Source organism: Harmonia axyridis, chromosome 7 (assembly GCF_914767665.1).
Source record: "Harmonia axyridis chromosome 7, icHarAxyr1.1, whole genome shotgun sequence".
NCBI lineage: Eukaryota > Metazoa > Arthropoda > Insecta > Coleoptera > Coccinellidae > Harmonia > Harmonia axyridis.
Genome location: NC_059507.1, coordinates 24298280 through 24321811, shown reverse-complemented (window position 1 = coordinate 24321811; position 23532 = coordinate 24298280). Strand labels below are relative to the sequence as shown.

At 37.9% G+C, this 23532-nt stretch overlaps 1 protein-coding gene across 1 annotated transcript in view; it reads left to right on the top strand.

Annotated features, from left to right (window-relative positions):
* Positions 1-23532, top strand: part of LOC123683792 (carbonic anhydrase-related protein 10-like) — a 315162-nt gene that overhangs the window by 196706 nt on the left and 94924 nt on the right. The window contains exon 6 of the mRNA XM_045622685.1: positions 1011-1077. Within this exon, the coding sequence (XP_045478641.1) occupies positions 1011-1077 (67 nt within the window). The remainder of the gene's footprint in view (positions 1-1010; positions 1078-23532) is intronic.

Below are 23532 nucleotides of genomic sequence, written 5' to 3'. Positions count from 1 at the left end.
AAATACGATGTAGTGGCGCTTGTGAAATGCCTTATTCTCAAGATCGACAAGGAATCGACAAACCCGGGTTTTGTCAACACTTTTGATTCCTCAAGTCACTAACGTGTACCAACAGCTCGAATTTTTCCACCTGTTTTAATATGGCCGGTCGAGAAGGTGCTTCATAACGACAAAAAATGCTTTAGTGTTGCGAACTGTTTCTGCACATTTTTCACCATTTTTGTAGAGAATTTTAACGACTTCAATGCGTTGTTGAAGCGAGTGTCATTCATTTATAGTAATGCCGTAGTTTTTAGTTGAAATGAAATCTCTAATTACTAAGCCCATTAGAACACCTTTTTTTTTTGTTTTGATCTTTTTTATTCCGTCTACCCCAGACAGAATGAATGACATAATCAATTCTAGTGAAAAATAGCATATTGTACAACCAGTGAATTATGATAGCTATTAATACCGAGGAAAAGGTATAAAACGAACCTCACATGCTGGGAAGTAACATTACGATGGTGATAATAGCAATTATTACGAGAATAACACTATACGTTACGACTAATTTGATATTTCAAGATTTTCAATGGAATATTTGATTTGCCAATAACATTGAAATTAGTAGGTAATAGTGAAATTAATAAACTGTCGAGATAATTTGTATTTTAATCAGTAGAACGTTATTCTCTCACTAATATGTGGCGCTCAACAGGTCAGCAAAACAATGAAGAATGAAATTTCTGGCGATTTGCTTGTAAACAACTTCTCATTATCATCCATTTCATAGGAATACACAAATAGTATGACATACGCTTTTTAGTTAGTTCACTTAATTCCCATGATATATTTCATTTTGAAAACTATCTGATTGAATAAGAAACGAGTGAATAAATGGTATCAATTCCTAGGGAAATATATTATATGGCATTAAGTGCAAAAGTCACTGGTGTAATATGAGTTTTATATAGGTATAAGTTCTAGTTTTTCTAGTATTGTAGTCTAATTCAGTTCTTCTATTTCAGATAGGAGAAAAACCAGATGATGAATTCAGGATCATCACAACCGTTTTTCCCAAAGTTAGATATAAAGGTGAGACAAATTCAATTCGATGAAATTAATATTTATTGAAACGGTTTTTTTTCGTTTTGAACTATTATAAAATGTTGATGATCATTGGCGAATTTAACAAACTAAAAAGCGTGAGTGAAAAGCAGTTTAAACACTGCCTTAGTATTATTCATGGAAATATTTTAATTTTAATACACCATGACTCAGTTCCCATGATGCATTGATAATGTCATGATCAAAGTGACATAATTTATGGGAGGACTAGGCACCTGAATATATGAAAAATGGTTTCACGATAATTTCAAATGTTCCTATTTTTTTTTGTAGACCTTTATACCCTTAATTAGGAAAGCTGATCAGAAGACTCAAGTCAACGCTGCTTCCCAAATTTCAAGGTGTTCAAATTAAACATAAAAATAAAAGCTACAAATGCAGTCAAAAAGGCTATTCTTTATTTATCGCTAAGCTTTCTTTAATATTTAGGGGTATTTATAGTCTTTATTTAGGAGTTACATGACTGAGCGAAAAATGTAACTGCTTCCACCATTTGCCTAAACATTGATTAAAAATTTGAAAGTTGATTACTCTATGATTTCTCAAGAGAAATCAGAAATTAATCAATATGTTTAAATTTTAATCAATGTTTAGGCAAATGGTGCAACTGGCCCTATATATTTTATGTTTATTATTCGTCTAATATTTCCTCATGTTAATTGAAATAAGAGGCAAAAGTATGAAATAACAGCATTTTTGAATAGCACATCATCCCTCAGCAAGTCTTTCTGCTCTGAAGCAAGATTCAGCTAGTATCGTGGGCTGCAAAGTTGAGATGGGTAACGTTTATTTATTCATTCATTTAATGAAGATGAAGGGGTAAACAAAGCCTATAAAATTGAAAAAAATTAACCATTACATTCTAAATAAAACATATATATGAAAATGAGGACCAAAGTACATCAAAAAGTGAGAAAGAAAAACGTACATATTCTCCGTAACGAGTATCACTCACGTACACGTTGGCATAAACTGTCATTACTGTTTTTGAAGGCATTAAGCGACACTGAGTTCACGTCGAAAGAAAAACACTCCACGCACCAAACACCTGATTAAAGATGAAATTTGTCTCTGTGATGATTTAAATTCTCCCTCGATAGCTTGTAAGCATGACCACGAAGACGACCATCGAGGTTCAGTTTGAAGAAGTGGCTAAGGTCAACACCAAAAGAATTGCGAATAGTACGGTAGAAAAAAAGTTAACAATAGTACGGAAGGTTGTGATTAGGTCGCCTCGAATCCACCTGTCTGCGAACGATGGTAAGTTCATCAAAGATAGTCCCTCTTCTAAACTTGGACGCAGAATCTCATATAGTCGGCGCGACGCTCGGCGCTGGATACCCTCTAACAAGCGAAATCTCTATTGAGAACTGAACACCAAACAGGACCAGTAAACTCCATGATGAGGTCTTCTGTATCATGAACATAGATCTCTGAGCCCTATTAGCAATATAATAAAGAATGTGGTCAAACCAGCTAAAATTCTCGGTAATAATAACACTGAGATCACGATGACTGCTACATCGTGTATTATCATCGTCTAGATAATACTGTTGACGTTAATTGAAGAAACCATTCGAATAATTTGGTATCATCGGTAAATTGAGAACAGTTGTATTTGAGGATCTTAGGCAAATCGGATAAATAGAGAAGGGAAAGAAGCGGCCCCAATGCAGAACCTTGCGGCACACTGCTTGAAACGTTGTTCTTGATAATTTATTATTGCCATCAACTTGAAGGTCTTGCATAGTGTCTCGTAAGGTGGCATCTTGAAAATTTTCTAGCGAAGCTGTGCTATGCTGTATTCAGTCGATGACGCGCGTATCCCAGAACCCATGAATTGTTTATAATATGAGCGCAGGTTCCCAACATTCTAGCTTCTGTTTTACATGTGCAGTAAAAACCATCAACTGGATCTATAACTTGGGAACCAGCATTGACCAGACTCATCTGGTCAGCTTTTCTTATTAAAGGCATGATGGCCAACAAAAAAACAATATTATCATTAAAAATTAATAAGTCACATTTTTTATGCATTCAGGAGCCTTTTTCTCAATGGAGGTAAATCCACTTTATGGACATCCAACAAATCTCGACAAGTGTAAAACACCTGTCGGCACCTGCTGGAAAGTGTGAGGCTCTCCTGAAGAGCATACTCACTAAAAAACTCAATTACATCTTCGCCAAACCTGTAGAGAAAGGTTCCAAGGACGCCAACCTTACTCTTACGTGTTCAGCTTCAGTGCGGCCGGGTCACCAATGGTTTGGTTTACTACGGCGAAATGTCCCTAATGGAGTTTGGGATAGGGCAGGGGCAATCCAACTCTGGTGGTAGAGCCATTCAAAAGGTAGCCTAAAAAAGCGTGAGGCAACTACCTGTCAATGAGCTCCCTCGTTCCGTGGTTTCCCCATAGCTCTGATTACGGAACTCAAGCCTGAGGTAGTTCCCCGCAGGAACTGGTTCGGCAAGCCTCCTCCCCTAAAACTTAATGACAGTGGAAGGAGACGACTCTTGACCCTGATCTCGACCCAAGGGTCTTGAGATCTTTGCGAACTTGTACAGCTAATGCAAACCCTAAGTACTCACAGCATAGGATCAACCTCACTTTGTGTAGGGAAATTATAAGGATGGGGGTTTCTAAAGGGTGTTCATTAGTTTTGACTGTGAGCAGTTGAGTCGAGCAGAGTACTAACATACTTTTTCATTATCCTCGTTTCCTAAGATTCGAGGTCATTAAACTCAAAGGTACTCCTCGAATAGTGTACTGAGAATTACACTTAAGGTCCTTAACTCGCGACCGCGGAAACATAAGTAACCCCTATTCTACCACGTACTCACAGTCAAATGTTGACATCTTCTTGCTTCCTTCTCGGCCTCTTGTGTCTCCTTCTGCTAGACCTGTCAATGATTTCCACCTACCTTCAAGACCTCTTTCTGGTCGGTTCTGCGCCTCTCTGGTGGACTCTGCTGCTTTACGTCTCTTCTCGTGTTGCTCGTTCAGCTTGAACCTGTCTCTTGGAGGGGTAGAGATTAGGGGATGTCATTAGGGATGGGTGAGGTTCTGGCAGAAATGTGGTGTTTGGAAGAACATGGGATTGTTGAGGTATGAGGAATATAGCAGGCTGGGATTAGCCACGCCACATTTTTTTGGTCAGTCTCACTGTCTACTTTACAGCAGGCAGTTACTACAAGCCTTCCCACCACGACAAGGTGCTGACCTCGGAAGAGCATTGAGTAGCCTAGTCCTCCTGAGTGTTACACGATAGAACAGTGACATCAATTGATGTTGAAAATTATATAGATAGATACTGGGAAAGTGTTGTTAAGTTGAAGTAAAAATTCTGAGTTCGAATTAAACAAATTGCTGTCATTTCGTCGAATCATTCTGTCATAATTGTGTCATTTTTCCACCTTTACGAACATGAAATGATACGACGACATAAATACCTATCGTTCGCCGTCCATAATTCTATTTATGTCAAACGAAAGTGATTCTGAATGCGTTATTAGCGGGGCACATATATCGTTAAATTTATTTGCACTTACTGAAGAAAATTCTATTAGTTTGGTCACGCCATCGTCTGTAGTAGGCCAAATAAGAACGGCATTATATGGGGGGAACGTACAACGCAAATGAATATTATTTATGAGGTGCGGTTGCGGCATAGAAGTGGATTAAGGCGTACGGCTGTTCTTTGGACGTACGTGAAAGTTCGATGATCTATAATTGACTACTGTGTCTATGAAAACGGTGCGTGAGAATTATTGAATTTCATAAAAATTGGATTTATGTCGTTGAGGTAGAGTGAGTTGAAGCTCATTGCTGTCTTTTCATCTATAAAACTAGTTCCCCATTTAGTCCAGTAGATAAATACATTTCACCTGGAAAAAATTACGGACTTAATAAATCTCCTACAGGTTTTTAGGGGTGTTGAAGGATGATACTATCAAGTTATCCAACACCCTGTGCTAACTAAAGGAAGGCCGAAGAACCTCAACATTTTTCGACTTTTTTCGGTTTTTTGCTCATAACTTCTAACCTTATGAGTTTTCTACCAGAACATTCATTTTTAAAGTTGTAGAGCATTTAATTCTCTACAATTTTGTATCCACAAATTTTTTCGTAAACCCAAGATCAATTGTGATACAGTCGATCAAAATAATAGTCCAGTAGACAAGGCAAAAAAAGTGGGGTCTGCTGGAAAAAATTCCGAACTTGATGAAACTTCTACAGGTTGTTCGAGAAGTTGTGGGATGACTCTGTCAAGTTATCCAACATGAGAACCCTGTGATAACTTGAGGAGGGCCGAAGAACCCCAACATTTTCGGACATTTTTCGGTTTTTTGCTTATAACTTTTAACTTAATTAGTTTTCGACCAAAACGTTCATTATCAAAGTTGTAGATAATTGAATTCCTTATCATTTTGTTCCCAGAAACATTTTTCTAAATTTCATATTAATCGAGATGCAGTCAATCAAAATTAGAGGAATTTTCTCAAAATATCAAAAATTGGCAAAAAAACAAAGGTTAGTTGGATGGTCAAAACATCTGACTAATAACTACCAGCCGTTCTAGGGTAATTTTAGTATTTACTCATCAATATCGACATATTGAAATGCCTATGTTTATGTGAAGAGGAAATTGGTAGTTCTCGAGCCGATTTCATTCGGAGAGTTGAAGCCGATTTATCTGTAAATCCTAATAAATTTTGGGGTTATTTGAACACCATGAAGGGCGGCAATTCATCTGTTCTTCCTGGTTCTATGAATTACCAGAATCGTTAGTTATCAGCTCCTCAAGAAATAGTCATTGCGTTCCCATCATTTTTCAATTCAGCTTCCATTGTTTCTTCCAACTACCAGCATAATGATTCCACCGACATCTCTTTCACGCAGTCTCTGGCTATTTCTATTGCACATCACAGAGGCAACATTTCCTGCCTAACAGGATGTGCTGGATCCACTAGAGTATTAGTTTCACTCTCTTTTTCAGAACTTCAGTGTCATATTCGATGTCTACCTAAATCTATCTTTTTCTTTACTAATAGTTTATAATTGTAAGCCACCTCTCTTATTATCAATGTAATAATAATAGTTTCAATATAAGACGCTGAGACAATAAGCCATCGAATACACCCATTAAATACCGTAAAACATCCGATGGTTGTGGTCGACACAAGAACCGTCTCCTCATTTTCTTTTCCATATAAGTTTCCGACTTGCTAATGTGCTTTTTGGGCCCGCCGACCACGTGTTGACTCTCTTGCGCGGAAACGGAATAAGTAATTCACTTTTAATAAGAGTGACATTTCCCGGATTCCGTCGACACGCACACACGTAGCGGAATCCGGTTTGGAGGGAGACCTCCCGTGTCCCACGGATGTGTTTCTCATTATGACGATGTGTCACACCAAGCCGTCACGGAATCTAGAAGGCCACGCGATGCGGCCAAAGGAGGGGAAGGGGAGAAGGTGGAGAAGTTTTGAAGGTTTTAAAGTGGATTGCATCGGAAGGAGTTGACGGGTGAAAATTTCAACCAACCTTGAGATGTTTGGAGTTAGGTTTTCTGGTGAAATGGTATCAGTGGAGGGTGGTCGTCTCATAAGCGCGCTGAAGAACTGGGAGCCCCAAAAACCTATGCATTTCACTAAAATCAAATGAAAATTCGCTGAGCGAAAAACATCTGTGACTTGTGATAAGGTTTATATTGCGGGCGGTACAAGAACTCAAAGCCCTATGATAAATAATAAGCCAACCGTCCAAACTAATATGACTATCACTTTGGTTTAGGTGAAAACACCGAACATCATTTTCAGTGCCAGTGCCTTCTGATTCGCCAAGATTCGCCCAAAAACTTTTAAGTGGAAGGATTGACTGCCCATTTCTACTCTCTCGGGTGAACATTCACGTCCCGAGAGTGGCAGCCAAAGGTTCTCCAACATTTAGTTTACCCACGCCTCGGACCCACATTCTCCAGCGGGCACCAGTGTATAGGCTTTGTGATTGTGCTTACAAAGTTAATATTAGTCTATTGTAGTTGTTTATTTTATGTTTTTTTTTACCTCTTTATATCTATCAATTTTTTCGGAGTACTTGTCATTTCGTTTAGTTTTTTAGGGAATTCACATGTATATTTTTTTGAGTTGATGTAATTTGTGACCCTGTTACTGTTATTTAGCTCGGTCGTGTCCGGTCGTTGTGGTCCCCCTGGTTCTCGTCGAACTTCTGGTCCTCTCACACGTGTTCCTTGGAGCTATCCTTCGCTTCCTAGGAATTTTCTCACCGTCCTTGCGGTACCTAAAGGAACAGCTTTTTGCATTATATTACATATACTCCTTAAGTCCCAGTTGCTTAATATTCCTCTTGAGATTTTTGGGCACAATTTCAGTTGTTGAGATGATATTTGGAATAGTTCTCGTTGATATCATTTCCCACTGGTGCTTCATCTGAAATTCGAGGTCCCCATATCTTGAAAATTTTCAAACTACTTTTGACGCATGTTGTTATTTGGTATTGCTACGTCGATGAGTATTGCTGTCTTTTGATGTTTATCGACTAGTAGTAAATCTAGTCTGTTGTGAGGAACTGTTTTATCAGTCAAACCTGAACGATCCCAGTACAGTTTATAGCGTTCGTTTTCCAGGATGGTCTCCGGTCGGTACTTATAGTATAGCATTTTGTCAGAAAGAATTAATTCGAATATGGTTGTCAATTGTTGGTGTAGTTGTTAACTACTGCATCGTGTTTCTCTTTATATTTATTTCCTGCAAACATTTGACATCCTCCCGTGATATGTTAGATTCTCTCATTCGTTGGACACCCATATCGGTATCGATCGTCAGTAATAGTTCGATCCTTTATGATATGCCTGCAGTAATTTCTCGTTGATATCATTTGATCTTGAATGGCTAATAGAAAACCATCCGTTTCTGGATACATTTTACCTGATGTGAGCCAATTGGTCTATGCTTCACATGCTTCGACATGATGCTGGTTCATCTCGTTGAAATGTCTTCCATGGCTTCTCTCTCCATCTTTGCAGTTTTTCTTGGATTGTCTGGCGGTTGTATGAAAATTATTTTTATTCCTGTAGGCTTTCTATCTGCCCACTAGCAAGTTCCATGTTGTCGGTCTGACCCTTGCCTCCCTTATTTCTCGGCAGTGTAGTCTTCTCTGTTCGGTACTTTACGATTGGCAACATCGTATTGAATGGGTTTGAAATCAATATTTTATATCAATAATCAATATCATAGCTCCGTCGGTTTCGTGGTCACGAAAACAATGTGTAATTTTTTGTCGATATTATCTCTTTCTATGATCCTGGTTACGCGATCAACATTAAGTTCCACAAATTTCAGATGATATAATTCTGCATCGAAATGCAAATATTCACCTAGAGCAAATTTACAGTTTTGTATCAAATATGAAAACAAAATTTCGAACGTCCATATTCAAAGAATTTTTTGTCGGATTCTGGTCTTAAGCGATTTCAACCGCGGCATTCGATATCCGAACCTACCTCTAAAAATTTCAAGGTTCCAGCTCTTTTCTTACGTGAGTTATCGTGTTTACGGACACTCGGACAGATAAAGCGATTTGTGCGGGGACTGAGCGCTCAATAAAACATTTTTCGATTCGCGTCAGATGTTCGGACGAAAATCGAGCCAGCGAAAGAACGCGAAAGTCTGTCGTTCCCGTCCTAGGAGACAAAAGAAGAAGGATTCCATTATCCTGAGCATCAGCTACCGCCGCCACTCGGTCACAGACAGGCGAAATCCAACATTAGATAAAAAAGCAGGAAACGTCAAAATAGAGAATCGGACGATAGAATGAAAAACAGAAGCAAAATATCTGGGAGTAATTGTAGATGAAATAATGAACTTCAACAAACAGTGAGAAGAAAACAGAAAGAAGGCAATTGCACGGGAGACTCTACCCGCGGCTCAACCTGAAGGCAATTTTTTCTTGAAAAACAAGCTGAAGATAATGAATTATAGTGCTGTTACCAAGCATTATGTAAGCATAAGTGACCTGGTATAATAAATAATAAGAAAGATCAGTTACAAAGTACACTAAATACAGTAATCAGAGCAGCAGTTGACGCTCCATGATATTTAACTGACCAACAAATCGAAGAAGAATTGAAAATTGAAACTATTGGGGAAATAGTAAACAAACAGAGAAAGAAGACAATAGAGTCGCTGAAGGAGCATGAGAATTAAGAAAGATAATACAAATCCCTATAAAAAAGAAAGGAAATACCTCTTCAGTCGCATTTTTGTCATAAGCGTCAATCTCTACATTCGATATCCGAACCTACCTCTGAAAATTTCAAGGTTCCTGCTCTTTTCGTACGTGAGTTATCGTGTTTACGGACACTCAGACAGATTAAACGATTTGTCCGGGGAACGAGCGCTCAATAAAACATTTTTCGATTCGCGTCAGATGTTCGGACAAAAATCGGGCCAGCGAAAGGAACGCGAAAGTCTGTCCTTCCTAGGAGACAAAAGAAGATGGATTCCATTATCCTGAGCATCAGCTACCGCCGCCGCTCGGTCACAGACGGGCGAAATCCAATATACCTGTTCCAATTCCTTCTCATGATTGGTATGCATATAGTTATACGGAATTGCTATTCATAGAAATTGGTTGAATGTTAATTCGATCGTGTGTATCCCAATATCCGAGCAGATTTCGACCACGAGGGTTTCGAACTCGATAGATGTGGCAATAAAACTACCATTATTCAATCGCGCCAAGGGAAATATCGATATTAATCTTGGTGGGGCAATCTATTTCTCTGCTAGAACTCGTTGCCCTGAATCTATGCCTTCGCGACGTGTCTACGGAACTTTTCGGTGATTGGATTTCTTCTTCTTTCTTAATAAGGTGGTGCGGAAAACATCACGATTCATTTGAGTGCTTCTCTGTTAATGTATAGTCAAAGTGTTTTGATAAATACTTCATTCCTATACAGGGTCTTTCACGAGGAACCTCACCCATATTTATACGGGAAACTACTGAACGTATTTTCATGAAATTCAGCACTTATAAGTATTTCACGATGCTGATGAAATCTAAAATATTTTCAAGGCATGAGCACCTCCGGTTTTTCCGGAAATGACGTCAACTTCCGTTTTTCAAATTAGAACACCATTTTTTCATGGCAGATATTGAATCTATGTTAAAAAATAATGTGAGTGTATGCATCACACCCTTGCCCTAAAATGGATATTTTCTGAGTTATTCACAAAAAACTGTTTTTCGTCTTGAATTTTCAGCTATTTCTTTTCCCTTCACGCCAAAAAGATGAAATTTTCAGGAACTGTTACTTAAACCATGTTTTAGATTTTACTACCCTAATATGCAAGAGAAAAATGTTACAGGTTGTTCCTAAATAGATGGCGAATTTTGATTCAAATTTGTAACGAATTTCTTAACGAAAGATCCGACATTTCTCAAGTTTGTCATGGTTCTGTTAATGGTATCTCTCGTTGGTCTGGGTCGGTCAGGAAACCTCTCAATGAACAGTCGAAAAGTTCTATCTACAACTTTATTACATTCTCCATGAAGTAGAATGAGATTTAAATAATCTTCATTGGTAAAATTAGGCATAGTGATCGATTTTATAACTTAATACGAATTATCACCAAATTAATAGTAAACACAAAATGCTACTGAATAAAGAGGAATTTGGCAGATGTAATTAATGATATCTATCATTAAAAAAGAAGAATGTAAAACATGGTAAGTTTTTGCATATGGTTCATGAGGAATTATTTATCACTGGAGAGAAAACCGATGGCCGATTAGTTGAAATAAAGAGATTTCCGATACAAATTCGAATCAAAATTCGCCATCTATTTAGGAACAACCTGTAACTTTTTTCTCTTGCATATTAGGGTAGTAAAATCTAAAACATGGTTTAAGTAACAGTTCCTGAAAATTTCATCTTTTTGGCATGAAGGGAAAAGAAATAGCTGAAAATTCAAGGCGAAAAACAGTTTTTTGTGAATAACTCAGAAAATATCCACTTTAGGGCAAGGGTGTGTTGCATACACTCACATTATTTTTAACGTAGATTCAATATCTGCCATAAAAAAATGGGGTTCTAATTTGAAAAAATTGATTTTTCACGATTTTGTCATCCCTAACTTTGAAAGCGATTTTTTCACCCCTTGTATCATGAATCGCGATTACGATTTTCAAAGTGGATACATCAATCCTACATCTTGAAAAATCCCAAAAATGAAAATTTTCTATCCAAAAACCTCGAAGTTATTCTTGTTTCAGCGGAGCTCTATTTTCGATTTTTTTTTCGAATTTTCCCGCTCAGAGAGAATTTTTCAACCAAAACTGAAAAATGTTACATCAAAATAACTTGAAATTTTCTAAGGAATCTATTTCTGCAATAAAAAAATGGTGTTCTAATTTGAAAAACGGAAGCTGACGTCATTTCCGGAAAAACCGGAGGTGCTCATGCCTTGAAAATATTTTAGATTTCATCAGCATCGTGAAATACTTATAAGTGCTGAATTTCATGAAAATACGTTCAGTAGTTTCCCGTATAAATATGGGTGAGGTTCCTCGTGAAAGACCCTGTATATATAATCTAAATCTATTATACCTTTCAGTGATTTTAAATGAAAATATATTCCAATAAATAAAACTTAAACTATGATCTTATGAATACTTTCCCTTCTGCCCTGTTAGTTGCTGACTCTTTCGCTTCTTTCAGGTTCTTTCCTCTCCTCTGTTTTTCTCTTATTATTGCTCCATACCAAGTCTGTTGTGTTGGCTTTTTTCCTATTTTCGCCTCCCATACCTTTTTAACTTGTCTATCATCTTCCATACGCTGTGAGTGTCCCCACCATCCCATATGTCTCTATTCCACATATGATTCTATTGAATTCACCTCCAGCTCATTTCGGACATCTTCGTTCTTCACTCGGTCTATTCTTGTTATTCCCCTTTAAAATTTTATCTCCATTGTCTGTAGGTGACTTTTAGTTCTTCTCGTTGTGTTCCATGATTCGCATCAGGATGTCAGAACAGTTCTGAATATTGTCCTCTAAACTGTCATCTTTGCTCTCGTGTTAATTTCCTTCTTCCTCAAGAATTTCCTATTCAATGCATGATATAATTTACCTGCTTTGTCGATTCTATTTTCTATGTCAAGTTCTTGTTTTCTATTGTTGTCAATATGTCCCGACTCCCGAGATATGTGAATGGTTGTACTTGTTCAATTGCTTCTCCATCTATCTGTATCCGTAGCTCTTCCTCTTCCTACATGATTCCCATAACTTTCTTCTTGTTTATTTTCATTCTAATTCATTCCTTTGGAAAAATTCACCAATATATCATGTAACCCTCCTAGCTAGTCATTCTTCTGGCCTCACTAGAAAATTACATAAACGACATTACAGATGAAGCTATAAGCTAACGTTTCAGAAGTAGACATTTTGCATTTCAAGATTAGCACGTGCAGTATTCTTTTTTTGTTAATCTTTTTCATGTACCATTGGTTATTTGGCCTTTTGTCATCAAAAAATACTTGTCACAAACTGCAGAGTCATTCCTCTGGTAACTATATTTCGTAAAGTTATATTTGTTTTTTTTTTCTGATGAATGATTAATCATTATAAGTAATTCAAGAGCAATCCTAAAGAATAACTAGTTTAATATATTTACATTTAATATGGTCGGATTCATCGAATATTTCATTCAAAATCGTGATTCCTCTGGCAAACAAGGTGCCAGAGGAACGATGGACATCAGTTTCAACTGAATTTTGAAGCTTAAAATCTTCTTATTATTTTATTGAAGCAAATCAAATTCACTTTTAGGGTCATATGCCTTTGACAAGATAAGAAAAATTAATCCGGAAAAGGGAAGCTAAAAAAAGGTATGAGAGATTGAATGCGGATCCAGATGGAAGAAAAAAACTATGACAAAAGGAACGGGATCAATATTTGAAGAAAAAGGAACACAAAATTTTAAGACCTATTGAAGAACTGAGTAAAAGGGAACAACGTTTCAAAAGAAAACAATGGCGCCACAACTCTGCAATCCTCTGGAATCTATTTTTTCATTTTTCCGAAAATTCTCACTCAATTACAAAAACTTGTCTGATTTTGTCATTATTTTTTTTTTATTTTTTTGAAATTCATAAAACTCAAAACGAAACTTTGCGTAGAATGATCCCAGTATGGTTCTAGCATTACCCTGTTTATATTTCAGGTATTTCTCCTAACATTCGGTTAAACTATTTTTTTGTATTATTATTTATTTGTTATTGCAATATAAATTTCGTGTAACGTCCAGTGTTTGTTTCAACTATTCAAGGCATCTTCTTATACCCAAAACAAAGAGTCCATTAAATTGTTTCGGGTTTGAAACCAGCGTTAACACTGGGCTCATTCCCAAATCGACTCGAAACAAAACAGAAACAAACGTCACCCCAAAAAACCAAGAACTTCCAGCATCCGTTAATCACATCCCCTATCCCTACCGTTCCAGGCAATTCCCGATATCGGAAAGAAACCCGGATCGGGATATCTCCTCTCCTCCGGGTTCCGGGGTAACCGCGGCTCCGGTGGCGGCCCAATTGAAATCAACAGGATACGAACGGAGGCGGCCATGAATCAAGGCTTACTGCGACGCGGCCGTGGCACTTTTCACTTTCGCGTAGAGATGAGCGTCCAGATAGAGCGATATATGTTTTTACATGAGTCGCAGTTGCGGCGGCACGGTTCGGTAAACACTTAAGGACGACTTTTCCGGGCCGTATTTACGGCCGACGACGGTGAAAAACGACGCCCGGGGAGGAAATGACGGGTTTTGGAGTTTGACGTTGCGGCGGATGTTGTACGATCGCCGGAGCTGCAGAAACGGAGCGTCGGATTACCTTTCAACGATTTTTATGGAATTTCTGGGTGTATGATACGACCTGCACTATTTGGCAACGTTGAGTTCAGGTGTTAGATGATAACAAATTATTTTTTCTCTATTTTAGTATAGTAATGAATTCATTACAGTTCTAAAAACAGTGCTGCTACCTACAACATCGTTTTCAGATATATTTTTCGTTTTTTGGTTTTCTATACTATCTTCCAATCCTATCAAATTTCAACAGACGTTTTTAAGTTTTCATTATAATATAATTTGGATTTAATAAAATGATTTGCAACATTATTCGCAATTTCTCTTGATTCTGGCGGTGTTTAATCGATTTCGTCAGACAAAATTCACTAATTCAATGCGTAATAGTAAATTATTTCCAATTTCGAAACGTACGATTCATATTCAAATTCCGTAATCTGTCAATTTTCGTAACAGTCACATCAACTGCCAAGATACAATACAAATGTCACTAGGATGTATAATCTAAATTTTGCATCGAATTTCGACAATATTTCATCAAACTTGACTGAAATAGAGATAATACTCGTTGCACAAGGAATTCCAACACTCAGATCGCATTCGTATTGGAATAGGAACTTGTTTTAGAATAAACTATTCTCTGATTCTGTGGTTATTCCGTTCATTCTTCCACATCTTGTAGAACAAAATCGTGCGAGAATATATCAGAAACGCACAGTTTTCATGGTTATATTTTATTATTCTATGTTGGTACTCCGAACTTTCCGCCACGGCTTTATCTGTCAATTCATCAATTTGCCTTAAAGAAATCAGTTCTGCCAACCAACATTTTTCAATGCAAAAATCACTAAATTATATTTATGGGAATATTTCATTAATTTCAATGAAAATGCAATGGATTAGAGAAAATAATGTATAATACTCGTACAGAAGGCTCATTCTACCACTCGTTCATTCCAAAACTCGCCACTTCGTGGCTCGTTTTTGAATTTTGAACTCGTGGAAGAATATCAATGCCTTCTGCACTTGTATTATAAATAACTATTCTCTCTAATTCTGTAGCTAATCGTGCAAGAATATCTCAGATTCGCACAGAGTTCATGATTATATGGTATTATTACATAGGCGCACAACTTTGCTTCCGCCGTTTTTCCCAAAATTCCATGCTTTCTCGTGAAAAACTAGTTAGACATTCATGATTCAAAGTATTGTGCATCGCTGGCTACTACTTTCTTCCATCTTTCGGACAGCGTACGAATCCCGCGTTGCAACAACTGGTCATCTTTTGAAGCGATCGACGAATCGATCCAATTTTTTACTTCTTCGTAAGACCAGAAGTGCTGGTCAACCAGGCGGAGTGTCATTGATCGAAACAAGTGATAGTCCGAGGAAGCAATGTCTGGAGAATACGGCGGGTGGGTTGGACTTCTCATTTCAACATTCAACGTTGGATCTAGCATTGTAAAATCACTTTATCATGTCTCTCGATGTATTGCGGCCATTTGTCTTCTAATGCTCGGCTTGAATGTATTAATTGCGTTCAATAACGATCGCCTGTGATTGTTTCAGTCGGTTTTAACATATCTCAATACACTACTCCGGTTTGATTCCACCAAATACTGAGCATGACCTTGGAATCGTGAATATGCAGTTTGGCCGTCGACGTGGAAGCATAGCCGGGATATCCCCATGATTTTCTACACTTAGAATTATCGTAATGAATCCATTTGTAGTCTTCAGTTACAATGTGATGCAGAAATCTCTTTCGTCTTCGCCTTGAAAGCAGCTGTTGACAAACAAACAAACACAGGCTTCAACTCGTACGGCACCCACTTTCCTTGTTTCTGAATCATTCCCATGACTTTCAGGCATTTTGAAATGACTCGTTGCGTCACTCCCAATGATCCTGTCAATTCCGCCATGCTGGTCTTCGACGTCAAAATCACTGTTCTTGAAGCGTTGAAACCACTCTCAGCACGTTTTTTCACTAATAATGGCCTCACCATAGGTATTTGAGAGCAGTAGATGAGCCTCAACTGCAGATTCCTTAAAGTTGAATCAGAAAATTTAAACTTCTGGCAAATGACGAGAATTTGGCTCGTAAGCTGACATGTTTAATCGAGAATATAACTTTATCATGCAGACACAAATTGACCAATATTTCGATGACGTTATGTTTAAAAATACCTTAGCTCATTTTATGACATCTACGATCCATTTATTTCGACTATCACTTACCGCCTCAGCCATCTATTGCAAAACGACGGAAGTAAAGTTGTACACCTTATACTTAAGATCTTTCATTTACAATAGTTGACATATGGTCACCCGTATGCTTGAAGATCAATTCCTTGAAGCATCGAGATGTTTCCAATCAATTCATATAGAACGAATTTCTATTGTTCTTCGCCCTTAAGAGATGATTCATTAGTTTTTTAAAGAGTCGAAGGCATGCTGTTTTAAATGGAACTAAGTTATTTAGTAAATCATATCATATTAATGTAGGATCCAGTTATTGTTCCCTGTAAATAATTGAGATGGTCAACCGGATGCTTGGAGACCTATTAGTTTCTTCGAGTTTCGGGGGCATGACAGTTTCAATGAATTTACAGGGAACGAATTGTTATTGTACATATAATGTAAAAAGGATGTGTTATTCTTCGAGGTGTCGAAGATATGTCAAGTGTTGTAAATCTTGAAGAGATTTACAGGGTGGTTGTGAAAGTTCGAAGACAATACGGTCGTATCAGATGTGTCACATCTGTGTATCAGGTTCTAGTCCTTCGAGAATATTCGATTTCCAGGAATCCGCGAAGATCTTTGTGGGCGGTACGCAAAGCTCTTTTTGGACTAGGGGATGGTACTTTCCCTAAGGGTGTGGTCAAGCCGAAAGAAGGGAAGTCGATATGCGAGACAGAGTAAGTTCCAATCACACAGTTCAAATTAAGCTGAAGACGGGTAAAGTTCGAAGTTAAGTCTAAGACGGGAGACAGAAAAAGTTCGGTCGGTCAACTTAAGACGTACGACGTAAAGACGGTTCGCGGACTAGATTGAGACGAGTCGCGAACAAATCAAAGACGAGACGACCGAGAACTTGAAGTACGACAAAGACGTGATAATCGAAGACGTTTCGAGTTATTAAGAGTTAAAGACGAAATTTTGTTCCGTAGTGGGAAACTTGTAATTAGGACGTTATTAGGACCTTCTCAATACTGAGTTTGTACTGTATAAGTGTGGCTATGTAAATAGACGAAAATAATTCAAAAGAGTTCAATTATTACAAATCCAACAAAGTCACGGAGAAAAAGACAAAAGGCCAGGTAATCGAATTATACCTCTAGACGATCGATTAACCAAGCCTACATTAATTCCTTTAAGAATGCATATGTCCTTAAACAGTTCCATCTTCAATTTTCTGACTTCACTGCATGCCTTTTTTCATTCAATTTTCCAATTGTACACATTCCACAAGGTAATCGGAAAATATCAGACGGTGTTTCACATTTTTTTCGTACGATCAGAAATAATAAACCAAAAGTGATAGACCCCATTGTGTTGGAGTTCCACTTCAACTGAACAACACGCGGAAAGCGACCCGAACTTTTTCGCGTGACGTCCTGGTCCCCCAACCCGGATAACCGCAGCTTCCCGACGTCGGACGGAACCCCGCGCGTCACCGCGTCGAGATTGTTTATTGGCTCGGGGCCGCAGGGCTCCTCTCTCCGCTATCTACATCCAGCAATAGCATGATTTACTGGCCGATATAGAGACGACGCTGCAGCGTCGCCAGTTGCGTCGGATAACGACGCTCCGGGCGTCGCGATTTATGGTTCCGTTTCCTGAAATACGACGCTCGATTTTAATTATCGCGACCATTCAAATTAAATAAAACATCGTAATTCAGCGGAAGCGGCGCCGCGGCGCTGGTAGGGAGGGGGTGGGAACGGCGTTGATAGTCTGCCGGGCTCTCTCTCTCCGGTCTCTTCGCAGCTTCCGTTTTTGCGGCGATTATTGTTTAATATATTGTTCTACTGTGATTAGTTTCGGGGATTTGGGACGGGGTGGGGATGAGAAGCATTGCGGTTCTTTCGCGCGTTCGTTGTTGGTAGTAATGATCCTCTGGGTTTTATCAAGGGATTATCAGTAATTAAAACACGAAAACTGTAATTCGGTTAGAGTTTCGAGGTTTTTGAGTGATTTTAAACAAGAACTTTGTACCGTAGCCTCTCTTCATTTCATTCGAATGTATAATTCATATTGAACGTATATATTTGGTAGATATTGGATAGAAAACACTAGAATCATTTTTAGAACATTCAACATGCCGAATTCGCCTATTCCAGCAAACTCCAGGTGACCGACACAATATATTCTGTTGTACACAATAAAATATTCAAACACCACCGCGTGTTTCACTTCGATTGTAGTGGATCTGCAATCTTTCTGAATTCAAGAGCGTTACACGCTTTCTAATTCTGCACTCCTACTTCTATGGATTTACAACCTGCCGAAGAAAGCAGAAACGTCTTTTGAGAATTCAATCCCGAAAGGTACTACGAGCCTACTTGAGAAGAAGCCAAGCCCCATCCAGGATTACCAAGAAATCCTTCAAGCCAAACTACAAGCCACAAGTACCAAGAAGAGACTACCCAAAAAAAAGCCATGCATGCACCACACTCTGTTACGGCCTACCGCCTGCGTTTCCTGTCCAGATGTCAGAAAAGACCGTGACGCAACTTTCTTTACAAAATACTAATTGCAACAACCTACACAAATACTTCTCAGAAAAATGCAACACAACAAGTATTCATCACAATCAATTGTACTGAGAAACGATAGAGCCCTGAGCAGAAAGAGTGGTCTTTTGAGTCTTAATCCTTTCCTCGCAACAATAACATGTTATGCGTCGAAGGAATTCAACGCTAAGATATGACGAGAATCATTCTATCATTCTACCTAACACCAGCCCAGCGGCATGAAAAAAATAAGAAATGCCCATCATACAACATTATATGTAGATCAGAAGACTCTAGTCAACGCTGGTTCTCAATTTATTGGGGTTCAAAGTAGAAAACAATAAAAGTAATTTAATGTGAAGAAATGTAATATTATCATAACTTTTAAACCAGGCTACATATTTGAATAGTGTTTTCGCTACTTTGCAGTTGAAAGAACTATTCATCATTGATTGTTAAGGTTTATTAATTTTAAAGGGTATGGATTGTCTCATCTTATGAATTACATGAATAACCAGAAAACGTATCTGCTGAGCTGTTTTGCTCATACAATATTTTTCTCATTATCAGTTTATTATTTCGCTATTTTCATTGGAACATTGAAGGCAAAAGAATATAAAAACACTATTCTTGAATGGCGCACAATCCAGTGGATATCTTTACTCTGTATCAGGATTCACCCAACATCACCAGCTGCAAAATTAATGAAGTGAACTTTGTTCCTTTATAATCATTTATTATTGACACCAACTTAAGGTCTTGCAATGTGTTTCGTGAGATCTCATCTCGAATATTTTCCAGCAAAGTTTTGCTCAGGTACTTCGAGTTCAGGTGATGATGCGCGTATCCCAGAAATCATAAAATGCTTGCAATATGAGCGCAGGTTCCTAACGTCTGGTCTCCTCTTTTACATGTGCAGTAAAATCCTTCAACTAGACCATCAATTTCATCTTCATGGATGTCATGACTTGGCCTGTATTTTATTCAGAGTTGATGGTTTTTTCGTCTTGTGTATCGTGAATACACTCGAATTCAAAAAGGAACAAAGTTACCCATATCAACATTGTAGCCGACGATACTGGCTGAAACCTGCTTCAGAGCAGAGAGACTGCTGTTATTATATTTTTTTACTTTTAATAACCGAATTGCAGAACAGCTTAGCAGTTGTGTTTTTTGCTTAGTCCTGATCACATGCAAAAGATAAAATTCTAATCCACCCAGAGAGTGCTCCTTGTTGGAAATGGATGAGAACCAACTAATTCTCGAAATCTGGCCTCCAGTGAGCTCTTTGCAGACATCAAAAGAATATATTTACTAGTATCATGCCTTACAATTCATAATTGTTTGCATTTGTCAGGAATTCCACAAAAACATAAATATTTGATTGAACCCAAACACAATGGAATAAAAATCAGCTAACAGCGAGACCAAACTGCTCTTGAATCACAATTCAAACACTCATCAATACTATAAAAAGCACATTGAAGCAGCAGACTCTTAATTTTTTGCTTGAAATCATCTGATGGCATACCCTGAATAGACGAAGGGTTCCATTAAGAAGATTTATGCCCACATAGGAAGCATCACTTTGAGTTTTACTTAAACGACATCTTTCATTTCTAAATTAATGTCTTCCTCGCGTACAATAATCATGATTAGACCCGATAATATCGAAATCACCCCTATTCTTGTGCGTAAATATCAACACCTCCGGAATATATAAAGGGAGGGAAGGCTTTCAATCATCGCGATAACCTGCTGCAGAAACTATCCTGAGAGCTCTCCTTTGCAACGCGAACATTCTTTGGCGATAGGAGTAGTTACTCCACATTTAAGATTTGATTTTGTGCAAAATAGGCCCACCCTTGGGATACCCGTTGACAAGCGATGCGACATAATATTTCCAAACAGAAAAACACTCTTATACAGCTTCTTCGCAAGCTGATTAACGTAGATAACCCAGCGTAACTACCAGTCAAATGCGACCCCCAAAAATTCTATATCCCCCAACAAGTTCTCAACATTAACGTACCGTAGCGTGAGAAGCCTCTTAACAGTTTTTTACCAATAGAGGGCATCCGACTGCGCCACTCCATCCTCCAAGAAGGAAGAAAGACTCCTAGATGCAAAGGAGACAGTTGTATCGTCTGCAAATAGTTTGACCTTAAAGCCGTTGGGATGAGATGGAAGATCATTGATGAAAATGAAAGAGAGGAGAGGTCCCAGAACTGACCCTTATGGAACGCCGAGTTCCACCATCGTCCAATTTGACCATTTCTCATAAACATAAACAGCCTGATATCTATCAGACAAATAAGCACTTACCAATTCACAACTGTCTGCTGAGCATCCGTAGGCTCCCAACTGCCCCAAAAGAATCAAGCGAGTCACAAAATCGAAAGTCCTCGACAGATCAAGGAAGAAAGATAGGGAGAACCTGCCGCTTTCAAAGTACACTACAGTGTAACTCCCAAAATCCATGACAGCGTCAGCCGTACTCCTTTCCTTTCTAAAGCCAAACTGTTCAGCACAAAATAATTTATTTCTTTCAAAATATTGCAGTAATTGAGAACACAAAAGTTTCCACAAAAAATTTTAGAAGAAACGGACACTAAACAAATTGGTCTATAATTGTTGATATCATCTCTATTTCCTTTACAAACGATGTAATTACTTCCGATTATTTCTGATGCTCCAGACGAAGAAATTTAGCGCTAATGAAGAAGTGCTTGTCGAGGTTGAAGCCTATTTAAAAAGCAAAGATGAATCTACAAAGTACAAAAATGGTATCAAAAATTTAGAAGAGCGTTAGAGGACCCCTGAAGGATACTATGTCGACAAATAATGTCGAATTTTCAAGAAAAAATTGCTGGTTATTGAGTAAACTGTTAAATTTGCAAAGAAAAACAAATTTAAATTGGCAGCGGTTTTCAAGCCAGCTCCAAGAATCCCACGCAAATCTCAATCTCTAACAGTTCATTAGTCATAAACCTAGAATATTAATCTAAAACGTGTGACAGTTCATCATTCTCCAACCTATTTTCATATGCATTCGAAATATTAACTCGAAATTTATTCACAAAGCCTCGACCCGATCGAAAAACTTACCGCACAACGAACGAAAGAAACTCGCATGGTTCAGAATGGAAGAAACATGAAAATTCAATTCCAGGTCTAAATGCACCGCACTCCTATGAAACATGCATTCGAAAATGAATCTCCCTCGGAGTTCTTGCCTACGTGAAAGCTGAGTTTCTTGTTATTATGCAAATAAATGCACAATCTTGATACGCGAACAACATACGGGCTTAAATATTTGCATTCGTATGTTATTTCGTTTTCTCAAACCATCCTAAATAACGTCTTCGGAAGCAGGTATCTAGAGCTCAGTCTGGAGATTATGTTTGTGGAAGCGTCTAAGTGCAGTTTTGCGAAGTTACGTTGAGATTAGGTACGTTGTGTCAATATCGGAGTTATTCGCTTGATCTGATGCAATTTTGATGAAATCGTTATTGCTTAAGATCGGGAAACACGTGTTAATATACACACAGTAACGGTTGGGGGAAGTATCTTAATTATTTTGGCGTAGGGATGGGGCAACTATGTGCAAAGTTTTAATGGTTTGCCAGGAAAATTTCTCCTGGCTCCTCAATTCCTTTTTTTAATTTCCATCAGAAACTGAATTCAGGTTGAATGAAGAATTTTGCAGTTTCTCTTGGATTTTCTGATGAGATAATTGCTTCAAATACAATATGATCAGTGCTCGATCATTCAATAACTCTTGGGCTAGGAAAATGACCAATATTTTGACGGAATTGTATAGGCTCAAATAATTTTTGACTCTACAAGCGGGTCTGAAAGTGATGAAAAACGATACTACCCATTTTAATAATAATAAAGGTCTTTATTCCTTCAGTTACAGTTTACAAATATCATATCACAGAAAAAAAAAACAAGCTAGGAAAAGGCGAGATTCATTCACTCAAGAAGTGCCCTGTTCAATCCAACCTTTGATCCACAGCATTGCCGATGCAAAATCCACCCAAAACAACAACAAAAAACCAACTATCAAAAAAAAAACAAATGAAATCTCATTTGTAGATATGCAAATTAAAGAAAAAAAATATATACATATATATCATTTCATAAATCTACCATATAAAAAAAAATCATATCTACCCTGTCAAAACCCCCATCTGTTCATCATATAACAAGTTGAATAGTGAAATTCTGAAAAGGCGTTTATTAGTAATAGCTCTGACATCCATTGGTAGGCCGTTAACACATTGCGCTATGTTATATGAAAATGATCGTTTGAATGATTCACTGAAATAAATAGGTGGCGTCAAGGTGCCCCTGAAACGAATGTTCAAATTATGGACGTCCGAACGATATGTAATTTTATTGTATAGGTACGGAGGGGTCTTAGTGTTGATAATTTTCATGAACAAAGCAATAGAGTGCAAAAGTCTTCTATTCTTCATGTTGAGCCAGTTGACGATGCGAAGTGTGTAACTGATTCTTTCATATTTCTTTATACCAAATATCAGACGTAGGCATGAATTTTGCAATTTTTGTATTCTTTGTTTATCGTAGGCATTCAAACAAGGATTGTAGACAGCATCAGCATAATTTAAATGTGATAGAACGAATGAATCGCACAGTAGTTTTCTAAGTTCAACGTTTAAAAATTCACGGTTTTGATAGATCAATCTCAACATACCGTATGCTCTTTGTAAGCAGGCAGTAACATGATCAGTGAATCTCAAATCCTGATCAATCCACACACCCAGGTTTTTAAC